The sequence below is a fragment of the Lissotriton helveticus genome, chromosome 11 (assembly GCF_964261635.1).
Source record: "Lissotriton helveticus chromosome 11, aLisHel1.1, whole genome shotgun sequence".
NCBI lineage: Eukaryota > Metazoa > Chordata > Amphibia > Caudata > Salamandridae > Lissotriton > Lissotriton helveticus.
Window position 1 is genome coordinate 783,966,176 of NC_136072.1, and position 14,100 is coordinate 783,980,275.

Genomic DNA, 14,100 nt, shown 5'->3' on the forward strand with positions numbered 1-14,100 from the left:
AACAGCACATAGGGATATGAGGGGCTGACTGCACCCCAATTATGGCACGTTTTTACCACCAAAGTATGTAAGAGGGGGCCCAGAATTCTCGCTTGCATTAGGGCCCCAGCACCCTTCTGCAGATCTGATACAGGCAAATATGGATTTTGCAGTTTTAGTTGCTACAACCCTGACACAGGCATACATTCATACAGCGGACTTCTTACGTGAATCCAACCGAGAGTGATTAAACTGTGCTGGTCCTGGATCAAAAACAGCTCCTCCTCGTTTTCGGTGTTGCAGAAGTCTGGACCACCTGACTGCTTTGGCACAATCACATGAGTGATGGTGAACTCGTTCCTCATCTGGAAGACAGTGGGCAGCAAGTGTAAGTACACCTTACGTTGTTGTAGGCTTCCTGTTATAGCGATGTTAAAGTAAGCTGAACTTAGCAGCAGATTAGAAGGGACGATGTTTACTGGGCCATAGTTTACACAGCGTTTTCGGGGATCAAAAAGAGAGGTAGAGAGATATAAACAAACATATGACCCCTAGCACCCAGAGTAGAGACATTCCCCTTCAGAGAAGCATCATGCACGTGGTACAAGTTAACAAAAGGTTAAAAGTGCAGTGTAGCAACACACAAATGCCTAGGGCACAAGACAACACATTTGACCGATAAAAAGAAATCATACAAAAATGTGCCAGGGCCACTCAACTGAGTCTCTGGCGTCCTGGGAGTGGTGCAGCTTACACTGGTTTGGTTTCCTTAATTATGGAGAAATCTCTCTTTTGCAGTGAGTTTACTCTTTTGACCAATAAGGTGGTCTTTTACTTGTGAGACCAACGAATGATGCATCTTGTGAAGAGCTCCCACTCTGCCTCAAATAAAAATCATCGTCATCGCCTAACATGTGCTTATAAGATGATAATTGGGTTAGGCCCAACAGGTAACTTTGGGCCCAGCCCTCCTGTGGGGCTTTCCAGAAGCCGAGCCTGACATGGAGTCTTCCAATTTCTCCAATAAACCAGTTCACTTTTGGCTCAATAAATATTGCCACTGTCTTAAAATGAATCTATGAAATAGGAAGTGCCTCAGCCCATCAGGACAAGTGGGGGGCTCGAGGGTTATATAACAGATTGGGGTTCCAGTGAAGGGCAATCCCGGTCTCAACTGAGGTGTGAGATGTCGCTCAGTTACAGCCTGCCAGAGTATCAACAACAAACAAAGATAATGTACCAGTTTACCGCACAGGATCCCACACGTCTCAACTCCTTTCGATGTATTGAGTTCCGCCAGATGCAGGAATTTGATACAGAGATCTCGTGGAACACTCAAGTGTCTAAGGCCGTCACTCATACCATCTTGAGCGAGGTGAAAGAAAAAAAAGAAAAAGAAAGTAGAGAGAGAACATAAGCCAAGCTTTGGACACACATTTATAGACACATGAGCTTATCTCACCTAATATACACTACTAAAAATCCATTTTCACTCTTCTTAAAAGTTCATCCTCACTCACCTCCAGATCAGGCACTGTCTCCCAAAAATGAAGAACATAAACTCATTGAGAGATCTCAGTTGGACATTTTGTAATCAATCGGTTCTGTTTCTCCTGCTGTTAATAAGGTGTTTTCAACTGGAAATGTCCTTTAGGACTAAGCCAGAATCACACTGTGCCTTCACAGAGCCAGCAACAGAACAGATGCATCTTTAGCACACAATCGTCTGCACGCAACTCATTACAAAGACTTGCTTTAGGGGGGGAACAATGGTGGAGTTGTGTTGGAATTAAAGTTCAACACCTTCCCTACTGTTGCGCAGTCTGGAGTTGGAATAGTAAATTAAACTATTTCAATATCCAGCACCCCCGGCGTTAAAACTACTTGCATGCAGAACAAATGCATGCTAAAAACTCATTCGTTCAAATGACAGTGTTCCTAAGGCATGCGTGAAAAACGCATGCAGAATTCCGTCATACATTTGTTTTTAACAGAGGCTGCTCAGTAAACTACTTAAAACGCAAAAACGACATTCTGATAGTTAGCATAGTTTGTTAAAATGGCTCAGCAGGGACTATGTATTATTACCACCACTCAAATCTAAATAAAGTTGTCATATTTAAACTGTGGTAAGCTATTTTTGAGGTCACCTTTTGGGATACCTCTAGTTGGAACGTACAATATCAACAGGTAATGGGCAAAAAGAAAAAAGCTATTGCAGTGCATATTTAAATTGTGGTAAGCTATTTTTTAGATCAATTTTCTGGCTAACTCTAGTTGAAATGTATAAGTTCAACTGGAAATGGGCAAAAAAGAAACAAACAACCCATTGCAGTGGATTTTGTTTTTACTGGCTCACAATATGCCACACAGGGAAAACAATATACATTTCAACAGCTCTTTGAAAAGGCAATGCCTATCATGCAATTCCAGGCTATACCAACATTCACAAAGTCAATATGTCTCACCCATGTTATTGGCTTTGCAAATGCTTGTTGCTGATTAAGGCGAAGGAAACTGTGCAGGGGCATATGGAAAACAGGGAGGCCGTGATAGGGAACAGCTGCAACTGTTGCAGTGCTGAAATATATATATACATTTTGTAAAGTGTTCCCCCAGGTAAACGGTGGAAGGGTACAACTCTTTCAATCAGAAGGCTTCGAGAACTAATTTCTCCTTGGTGGCACAAACAAAAGAATAGGGAGAAAAGTCACCAAGTACAGGAGAGAGAACTGAGACAGATAACCATGCCATCAAATCATAGACAAGGGGGTGACTCAAAGCCCACTCTAAATATATCTTCTGTGCTGGAAACATATAAACTGTCTACAAAACAGCAAAAGCTGACAATATCTGAAGACCCGAAAATGAGTAATGTTCACAATCACAGTTTTTATTTGTTGTTAAGATCCTCATCTCTCGGAGAGAAGAAGGCACTGTTGGCCAAAGTGGTCTGTTGAAAGTCTTCATTTGGCAATATAAAGGAAAGTCGTTTTCTTATTGAAGTGCAAAAAAAGGTTTCTTGGTCAAACCAGGAAGTGCTTTGAAACAACAGGCTAAACTCTAGTGATTTACATAAATATAGATATAAAAGTCCTTCGAATTTTCTGTTATCTTTACTTTGCTAAGGTAATCAACTAATCGCGGCGGTTTCTTAGTCAATCCACATTATAGTGTTTCAGGCGGGAGTAGTTTCTTTGCTCAAGAACTATATACACACAGGCCTGGAGTGAAACCATCATTAGCGCAGCAGGGGCTCTGTTACCTGCACACTGACTGCACCCCAATTATGGCAGGCTTTTACCACCAAAGTATGTAAGAGGGGGCCCAGAATTCTCGTTTGCATTAGGGCCCCAGCACCCTTCTGCAGAACTGATCTAGGCAAATATGGATTTTGCAGTTTTAGTTGCTACAACACTGACACAAGCATACATTCATACTGCAGACTTCTTACGTGAATCCAACCGAGAGTGATTAAACTGTGCTGGTCCTGGATCAAAAACAGCTCCTCCTCTTTATCGTCAGTACCAAACTAGAGTCCCACTACATTTACATTCTCCTTCCCTTAACTATGCTCTATAATTACTGGCAGCATCTAAAGGCCATCCTTTAGAATTGGTGACTTACCTTTACCTTGCATGTGCTTGTGGGTTAGCCTTACAGTCCTTATGGAACCTATAGAGTTATCCATGTTACCCTTCAGATTCCCTATGCTCAGTATTTCTACTAAGACAAACAGACTAGCCTTTACATTTATAATGCTCAGTACTCAAATTCAGTGCTTGTGATTGACTTACTGCTCTCACTGTTGGAAATGCTTCCAGGTTTCAAAGATCGGTCCACAGGTGGAGGTGCTGGGGGAGCACTTGGCAGAGGTTGTACTGGTTGGGAAGTTGGACTGGGAGATGGAGTTACAATGGGGGGTTCCTTTACCCCTGGTATGAGTGGGCCTCCAACTGGCTCAACTCCTGAAGCTGGCTTCCCAAACTCCTCCAGAATCCTCAGACGTTCTTGTTCCAACTCCTTACGCCGCATCATATCCTCAAAGGCCATAATCTGAGCATGTTCGATTTGCTGCTGCTTCATCTGTGCCACCCGATGCCGCTCTTCCTCCAGCTGCTGCTGCAGCACCAGCTGACGGGCCAGCTCCTCATCTTCTTGCTTCTACACCAAGAAACAAATATCAGATGTGTCAACAGTGAAGTGAAATGCCTATGGCACACACATAACTTTGATCCAATGTTCAAACACTGCCGATACAGCCAGAAACTAGAAATTATACCCTTCAACATTCATCAGGCACTTGTTTTCAAAAGTACTAAAATGGGTTAAAGAATGCAGACAAAGCACAGGATTCTTTCTCCAGAATGTGCTGCAACACTGGAGCAGTAGATGGAAAAACATTACAATATTACAGCAATCCGATTCACTAAGCAAACTCAACAGGGTGGATTTTGCTTTTAAGTAAAAATGACAATGTTAAGTTCATGTCATTATTAATTGCACTCCAGACAGTTATGGATAATTTAAATATTTCAATAAGACTTCAAATACCCAGGTAAATGTATTGTTCTGGAATTAGCTGTCATCTCGCAAGACATGTTATTAAACTCAATTCTAATTGCATTCACCATGCAAAACTAGGGAAGCCACGGAGCCGTTTTAGAAACGCTCCCCTCCAATAATAAAAAATGAATATGCCTGTTTGTGAACCTCCGCGAGCGACGTCAACCCCTGAAGATAGCCCATGAGTAGAAACGGGGCCTCGAGATCAGTTTATAATAAAACCCAAATGTAATAGTATGGGAAAGGCATTGTGGGAATGGTGTCACCTGTCAGGTAACACGAACCTGTATCAAGGTAAATTGTCATGTACGCAGGGAAACGTGTAATGTACTGAATAATCACAAATGGAGACGATTAATATTTATTGATGTATGTGAATTCATGAAAACGAAATAACAATAAAAAGTTGGAAAAAAAAAATTAATATGCCAATGATAGGCACCCATGAAGTGCAATCTGGACAATTGTTTGTAAGGAACACCAAAGAGTTTGAAAATGACAGGGGCCTCTTCCCTGAAGGAGAGATAATCTGGTTGGTTCGGTGCTTCAGGCTTTACAGGAAATATCAACTCCTTTGTGGCCCTAAAGGATGGGCGAACAAAGCATTAAGCTTCATCAAGCTACTTTCTGGCAGATTCTTCAAGGCTATTCATGTTGCGTAACCCTTTTTCACTAGGTATGAAAGCCAGAGAGAAGCTGATGGAACCAAACTTGTAGTTCCTGTTTGGGTCCCACATTGCTCACAAGCAGTGAGTCACCAATAAGAACTACTAAACCTGTGGGTAAGGTATTACAGAGAAACAAGTCCTTTGCCACAGCTACTGAACATGCCTTCACACTTCCCAGCCAGAGATCATTTGCATTCAAGATATTGAGGGGAAACGGAGAGGGACAGATATGTTGAACTGGATTTCCCCAATTGGCAAGCACTGACTTACCATTAAGTCCCTAGTATATCGTGCCCAGGGTACAAAGGGCATTTAAGGCACAGAGTCCACCCAGAACGGCAGCACTGTTTGTGCCATCCTGAGTGTGACAAAAGACATGACTGAAAGAGCAGTGTTCACATTGCTAGTTCGACTTTGCCATCACCATTAAGGTCATAGTTACCAATTCCCTTAACAATATATGTAAGTCTACCCTAAGGAAGATCTATAGAGCCCTATGGCAGGGAATTGTGTATTGTTAAGCAAGATATATAGATTTATATATGTCTTAGCAGCAAAATCCTTAAAGTTGTCGTTTTTCAGAGGAAAGGTTAGTAAGCCCATTGGTTAACACAGTGTTACCGACTGGCATCCAAGTCTGGCCATCTTCTGAATGGGACTACCTAACTGGGCACTGTAAGGTATCAAATTAATTTTGGCATTGAACCCGACTTGATGCCCAAGTCGAAATTTATGTTACTATTAAAGCTAAGTAACTTTTAGAAGGTTAGCACTCTGTGCCTCAGTTGGTCCAGTGGCTTTGCACAAGCCGTAGCCAACAGACAGCTTTCTACCCGCCTGGAGAGACGTGTGAACAACTCCCAGGCTTAGGAACAAAGGCAGCTGTTGCAGAGTGAGTTGTGACATCCTCATCCAGGAAGGCTACTCTGGGTGTTGGCCCAAAAGGTGAGCTTCAGAGGGGAAGCCGCCTTTGAAGGGCCACCAGTGGCAACACTCCTGAGCAGGCTGCCTGTTGTTCAAGTTGGAGACAGGGCCAGAGAGGGAAAACCCTTCCCCAACCAGATTTCATGTGAGTGTAGCCCTAAGGAAGCCACACCTCTGGGGTGGACTACCAAGCTCCTCACACTGGAGAGAAGGTTCAATCATCTTGACAGTGGCAAGAATATTGCACTCTGGGATTGCCAAATTCCACAAATCACCAGAACATTGTCACTAATGAGGAGGGGACCTACTAGCCCATTGTCTAGTGACCGCATTGTCCCCTGCAACACTTTCCCGGGATATAATGGGCACCCCTAGCACTCTCCAAATCCATTGTGTACTGAGGTTCAAAGAGGACTGCCCTGCTACCCTTGAAACAGCACGAAGACAGGCTGTACCGACGAAAGAACTGCACCTGCTGCACTTTGGGCTAGGGAAGTTTGGACTGTGCCTGTGGCTCCTAGCTAGGGGAAAGTTGATCTCCCTGCCCCAGATCAAAGCTGTGATCCCAAGGAACATTCGGCAGGCCCCCTGGAACAGCATCAGTGACAATAAAGTTGAGGAAGCCCAACCCGGCAAAGCAGTAGCCACTTATGAGGATTTGCCGCTGACCGCCATCGGGCGCTCCTAGAGACAAATTCGAGATAGCCAAAAGTTGCTTCCGAATATGCTGGAGTGCCATCAAAGTCCGGATTCATCAGCCAAGAGGTACACTAACCCCCACCAAGATATTCACTGTGCTTTGTCGCAAGATCAGTAGCCCAGCACAGCTGCACTTTCACTGTCACAAAGAGGATTCCGTGGGACCCCGAATGCGGTCGTCAAAGTTGCCCCACCTCACCTGAGTACTGAGGAATCACCTGCAACTCACCCCTGTTGATCGCACAGCTCCGGGAACATCATTGAGCATCTTTTCTGTCTGGATTTCCAGCATCAGGCAACTCCATTTAAGTCTATGGAGGTCGTTTCCTAAAGGCTGAAAGTGGACTGGAAAAGGTTCTGCTGGCCAGTTCCCCAAACTGTCTTAAACTTTCCAAAAGTTTGCAAAGTTTTTGAGGGCCAATGCTTGTTTGTGGTTGGATTAAAAGTTATTTAATATTTTAAAAATCCATATCTTCGGAATCCTCCCATGGATTTTGATGATCAAGGACTCTGAAAATTCCCCAAAATATGCTCTGCTATTATAAATTAGTCTTATGTCTCTTGTTGCGTGACTTCCTTATTTTGATGTTTGGTACTGTTAAAAGCTTTACACTAAGTTCCTTCGTCTAAGGCTTGCTGCTCAAATCCACGGTTACCCAGGGCTGAGCTTAAGGTTTACAAATTGGCCTGACTGGATCCAATAAATATTTTTGTGAGTGTAGTCCACAACAAGACCCCACAGCCATATCATGTAACACCCCCAGATCTTCACAACAGGTCATGTTCTGATAGTGTGCACCAAATACAGAACAAGTGGTGTACTCATTCTGGGGCATTTAGCACTAAAGAAGGTCAACAGAGAAGCACCAATCAAGATAGAGCATAGTGGCAAAAAACAGCACTATTTGCCGTCATTAACCATCAAGAACAGCGTAGCAATATGTTTTGCAAAGATTGTTATTTCAATTTCCACTAATTTTATTAAAATTCAAGGAATTGAGTGGATGCTACATGTACAAACTGCTTTTCTACAGATACTGAAAAAAATCACTGGACATAGTAAAGGTTTATAATGAGTTTGGTTTACACAAACTCCAACTAGGTTTTCAATATTTGCGCATGAACAGTACTCAGCTTCCTTTTGGCTAGGTGCACACTGTATAAATGCCTTATACATAGCCATTAATTGACTGGTACACACGTTTTAGGATCTCAAAGTACCTTGTGTACCCAAGTATAATTTGCATTCAATCTAAATACCGCGATACTGGTAACTGTTTTCTTTTTACATATACTTTGTTTGCATTTATTGTACATTAGAGCCCTCTTTTCTGTTGAACTTGCTTAATGATTTCTTGTCGATATAAAATGACCAAATGCAAATTAGAGCGCTTGGAGAAGAAGTTGCTCACTAACGCTCAATATGAGACTTTATTTCTGCCTATACAGTCATGCTTTACTATGCCCTGTTAACGACAGCTCAACGATAACATGCTATCGAAATAAAATATACAGTAAGGGATAAATCCCTTTTTTCGTGAAAAAAATTATTGTCTTCATTTAACAAGAGGAAATCTGTAAGGGATTCCAGACTGCAAATTATATTTTCCAAGTTTAAAGCCATTAACTTGCACGAGTTTTCAAATTATCGAAACTTGACAGAGTATTTTAACATTATATGAGGAACCATAACAGATGTTAGAGGATTCTGGAGTTTTAGTACTTCCGAAATTCTTTCTTTTTCTAATTCTTAGTGGTTTCAAAGTAAAATGTCAGCCTGAAGGTCACATCAGTCAGGATCTGCGTGAACCACTTTCTCTAATCAAGTGATGTCTCTCAATTGCCCCTCTGGGTGGTCAATAATTGATCCTGTGCAAGTTCGTCATGGTACATGCATGATGATGTTTTTGTTGTTTATGTTGCTTGTTTTCCAAACCCATTTGCTGGTTGGCAAGTTAGCCTTCATCAGAGGAAGGGGGAGGACTGAAGCAATTTTTGTTTTCACCTCCCCCTCCTCATCTGTTCCTTTTGGCGGCAAAGTTCTGTGCCCTGTTTCCTGTTAGTGCAGATGAGTGACTGTTCTTTTGGTTTGCTGCCCTGATTGTAGTCTGTTGACATGGACACTTTTGCCACATTTTGGGGAGGTTTTTTGATTCCCATTTCTTGCTTCAGCCGTTCAATGTTACAATAGGGCAACTTTAGCTTTCCTATTAATACAATCTTAGGATGTGTTTGGCGGCAGAAAAGGATGGACCCTGTAATTTCACAGACCAGCAGGATGGAGATCTGTTTTGCAGCACTACTGGTTTTACATTAAAGTTGGTAGTGAAGACTTCTCTGCATTGAAGAAGGTATTTCAACATTTTTCACTGCTCAGACACCAAAAGGACCATTCACTCCCAGCATGCTGATGTACATAAGAGCTCCTGTTTAGGCCTCAGTCCTATAGTGACTAATTCAATAGTTGCAGTGGGAAGCAGGCAGGAAACGCTGGACCCTAAGGAACATTTCCAGCTGGAATTCTCCTTTGGCACACAATTATCGTAATACTAGTTCTGAATACAAATAAATCATTCAACTTAGAATCTTTAAAGAACATTGAGGATAGAACAGCAGTCTGGCTTCTCTGCCAATCGGCCCAGAGGTAAGGCCTATGGGTCTCCAGGTAAGCTAAGCATCTCAGGTATGATCAGAGCAGATAACTCTTAAGTTATGATTAATATCAATCAGGCACCTTCTTTGAAACTAACTTAATACGCTAATAATCATATTACTCCTTAGTCTTCGGCTCAACCAATTCCATCTTTGAACTGGGGCAAAAAAGGCTTCTTTTGTTCATTATTTCGTAGGTTATCTTTCATCTATTCTGCCTCTGGTACACATGGCAAAAGTTAATGATCTTAAAATCTTCATTTCAGAACCTGCACATATTTATACTGATGCCTACATGATCCAAGAGCGGAACTGTAATTAATAGTTGTAGGAAAATGACTCTTTTGGACATGGTTAGCCCCCACCTTTTGCCTGGTAAATGATGTTACTTCGACAAACACAACTCACAGAATGACATTTAATGCAGCAGGTTAATCAAGATGTTCACTGGGTATTTCACAATTTAAGAAGGAGCTTCCAGCATGTGTGGGACATACTGCATGACATATGCACGTCGCATGGGCAGTGCCTGTGGTCCATGCTATCTACTGCTACCATGTAATCATAATGTCTCTCTCATTTTTCATTTACAACTGAAAATTCCCAAGAAGTGATACGGTTTATTGTAAGTTATGATCAGTTATAGTAGCACTGCATGTCTTCGGTGCATGCGTAGGAAAGGGCCCCTTTTTGACATGGTCACCTCCACTTTTTGCCTGGTATTTGATGCAATTTTGACTGAAGTACACTGGGTTCCTGCTAACCAGGCCCCCAATGCTAGTGCTCCCTCCCTAAAGCAAGTTAACTACTCAACTGTTCCCTAATTGGCAAGACCTTTAGCACATCTGTAAGTCTGTAGTAAATGGTACCTCTGTTACCAAGGGCATGGGTACTAAAGAGGGCCTCCAAGGGCTGCAGAATGTACAGTGCCATCCTAAGGGACCTACCACCAAACTCATGTAGACTGCCATTGCAAGCTGCGTGAAATGGTGCAAACAAATGAGAAATCATGACATGGCACACACCCTCTGTGCCATGCCAAAGACATTGCATGGGGTACATGTAAATCACTCCTACAGCAGACCATTAAGCCCTAATATATTACATGTGAGAACATATCTGCAAGAATAGATAAGCCCCTGTGCTGTCTAGTTCAATTGCTAGATAGTAGAAGTGAACCGGGAAGCCATCTTATGAATATGTACTGGGCACTGGTCATTGCGAGTTCCCCAGTTACAAGATGGTGTCCCTGAAACCTATTATGTTTGGTATCAAACACCTAGTCTTAATAAATCCATACTGTTGCAGTAGTGTATTTATTAAGATATGTACTGGAGGGCACCTTAGAGGTGCCCCAGGAAACATACTAGCCTCTTAGTGTGCTAGATGATTGGTATTGCCTAGCTTGCCACCACAAACATGTTTCTGGCCGGCTGAAGGTCAGAAACAATGCCTGATCAGCAGGAGGTGTTTACACCTCCTCCAGCTGGATGGCTAGTGAATCTGCTAACCAAGCCTCTGTGTCCTTTGATATGCGAACCCGGCTTCCCCCAGACCTACAAGATACCACCTCCTGCCCAAGGCCCATCTGGCAACAGGACAGACAGGAAATTAGATATGCAAGTCGGCGTGTTGCACCACAACCCTAAGATGGGCTGCCTGATGTGCCCTACAAAGGAACTATTCCACCATCTTGATTTGGTGGAAGTAGGAACTCTGGGACAGGACTCCCTACAGGAAGTGGTCATATAGGGGATATAGTGATTCCAAAGGTAAGTATCCCAATGGCTACAACACTTCACTCCCTTTAACGCCCCTAAATTCAGTATTTAGGTGGCCCCCTGACACCAGGAACTTAGATTCCCCTGACAAAAGAAGAAGGACAAAGAAGAGCCAAAGAAGAAGCAAGAACTGTGGACTGTCTGTGGTCTTTGGCGCCGAACCCAGCCTGCCTGCTCCTGTCATGACAATCGAGACAACCAGACTTGTTCTGCAGCTCTGCATCCTCCAAAAGTCTCAAAAGGCCTCAGCACATTGCCAAGCCGTTTGCCTTTCCCCTGAAGTGTAGGAGCCACTGTAGTGCAACCTGTAGAAACAGACTGCCATGTCCAGTTCACTGATCTACTGACCACTGGGCTCACCGACGCAGCAGCCGCCCAGGAGGAGGTCACTGTGATCCCAGAGATCAGATTCGTCTCCTCGCCAAGTTTGGAGATGCCAGGAGGCCCAGGAGACACCCTGCAACAATACCTAGAGTACCGCACCCCTTGCAGAAACCAAAGCTTATTTGAAGTCCAATCGGGACTCCAACACCACAAAGTCCGCCTAGCCTACGAGGGACATCAGAATAGCAGAGGCCAGCACCGAGAGTGGGCCCAGCTGTCCTGTTTAAATCCCCTTTGAAGGTCTGACAGAAAACCGTGAGTGCCTTTGACGCCCAGGCTCAGCCGACCAAACCCCTCTGCACCCGAGCTCCCCAGCCCGGGTTCATGAACACAGACTGCGCCTCCCTGCTCCCAAGACCCTAGGAACTGAGCCCCCAATTGGGAGCTCCAATACATGTCCCCAAGTCCCTCTCACCAGCCTGTTTCTAGGAATTGCCCTCTTTTTACCTACTGTGTACTGCGCAAGGCTACCAACCTGTCCAGCACCTCTGCACCCAGACTATCCAGGGCAGATGAACCCGAACAGCTAGTGGATCTTGTGACCTTGACCTCCTAGTGCCTAAGTCCTACATGGGAGCCCCAAAATACAATTGCAAGTACCTGTATGAAGTATACGTTTCTTTCTTCATAGGAAAACATTACTGCGAAAAAATGCATTTGTGTGACATTTTTAACTCAAAAAGTACTTACCCAATTACGAAGTTCATAGTGTTAAAAAATATATAAAAATACCAGTTATTTTTCTAAATTGGCCTGGAGTGTGTGCTTCATCTTTCGACTCTGTGTGTTCAACAAATGTTTAACACAACCCTCCAATAAGCCTAAACTGCTCGACCACACTACCACAAGAGAGAGGGATTAATGTAAGCCTGGTAAGCCAATAAGGGCTGTCTGGACTTTCTACATAGCGTACCTCTTTTTTTGGTAAATTATATAAAAAGCCAGTTTCCCACAGCATGCAGTAATGGTATGGACAAAAACCATACTGACCCAATTGGAACTTATTTGTAATGGCTAAAACATGCAGCCCAAGACTATGGCTGTTCGAGACCATTCACGTCTCATAAAACATACACCACGGTTTTTAAAACTTGCCCAATGTTACCATTAATAAAGAATACCTTAACTGGCTGGTGGCCTTGAGACAATTTTAAAATCACTTGTTCTCACTTGATTTTCCCAAACACAAACTTACTCCGCTGTACCTCAGGCATCATAGCACGCCCAGATGCAGTAGGTTTCTCAAGTAGGAACAGTAGGATGAAGGTTCTTTTAAAACCCTTAAGGTTTCCCTAGGGAACATCTCAGGAGTACGTTTACTGTAGTAGCAAGCTAATTTTTATTGTTCAACCAGGTTCGTAAATCGTCACAACTTTTCTGTTGCTTGGCCTTAGACTATTGTCGACATTTCAGGCTATAAGCGGTAGGAGTCCAAGATGGTAAATCACAGTACACCCTCAACTACTCCATTCACTATACCCAGTGGTTGGAGCTCTGACAAAAAAACACTTTAGTTCATTCACCGCTGGTCACTGTCAAGATTTGGATAATAATCTCTTGGTGATTCACCAGGGCCAAACTGGATGCACCACCAAAAAAAATGTAACTACAATAGATAACACCATAGCCCCTACCCACCATTAATCAATGCAAATGGGACAGAATAATTCAAGTAAACTATTATTCAGCAAGTGAAAAATTTCACAGATACCTTCAAAACAACATTAAAAATAAGAAAACTTTATATCTATTTTCAGTGAGTTGGGAAAAACTAAAGTAGCTTTCAGAATGAAAATGGATAACAATTGGTAGCGTGGATACAAAGTTAACTTGACAAACGTGATCTATAACTTCTTTAAAACTGGCAATTTCTTAAGTCTTTACATCTAAGTCAGTGATATTAATTTGATCACTCACTTGTACATAGCTCAATCGCCCTACCTTAACACTGGAGGGGATATGTAACAAGATAAAACCCACTGTCGAACTGCGTAAAGAGAAATCCTCCTGTAAAAAGCTTGAAAGACGCTGGCGCACAACAAACAATCTTAATGATAAGGAAGCATATAGAACTGCTCTCACGAAGTATCATAGAAATATCAAAACTGATCGAAAAATCCATATCATAAATCAAATTGGCAAAGCTGGCCACTCTTCTAAAGTGCTTTTTAAAGTGCTGAAGGACTTTATTGACCCAAGCGCGTGCTCCCCAAAAATACAGGCTTTGCAAGAATTGTGCTACTTGTTAGCTGATTATTTTGATGATGCAATTGATCTAATTTATCAGAACGTGCCCAGTGCGCCCGATCAGATTTTTATGGAACCTAATCTCAAATCTCCTGCCATTAACTGTGCTTGCAGCCTAGGAAAGTTTAATGCGTTCACCCAAGAACTAATTAAAAGTTCTTTGTGAACTGCCAAATCTGGCTCTCCTTTGGGTTTATGTC

At 42.8% G+C, this 14,100-nt stretch overlaps 1 protein-coding gene across 4 annotated transcripts in view; it reads right to left on the reverse strand.

The window, feature by feature from the left end:
* STAMBP (STAM binding protein) overlaps positions 1-14,100 on the reverse strand; it is a 110,411-nt gene that overhangs the window by 16,316 nt on the left and 79,995 nt on the right. For all 4 annotated transcript variants that reach the window (XM_078666725.1, XM_078666723.1, XM_078666726.1 and 1 more), the window contains 3 exons: positions 3,777-4,143; positions 1,220-1,344; positions 207-344 (listed from right to left, as the gene is read on the reverse strand). In XM_078666725.1, the coding sequence (XP_078522851.1) occupies positions 207-344; positions 1,220-1,344; positions 3,777-4,143 (630 nt within the window). The remainder of the gene's footprint in view (positions 1-206; positions 345-1,219; positions 1,345-3,776; positions 4,144-14,100) is intronic.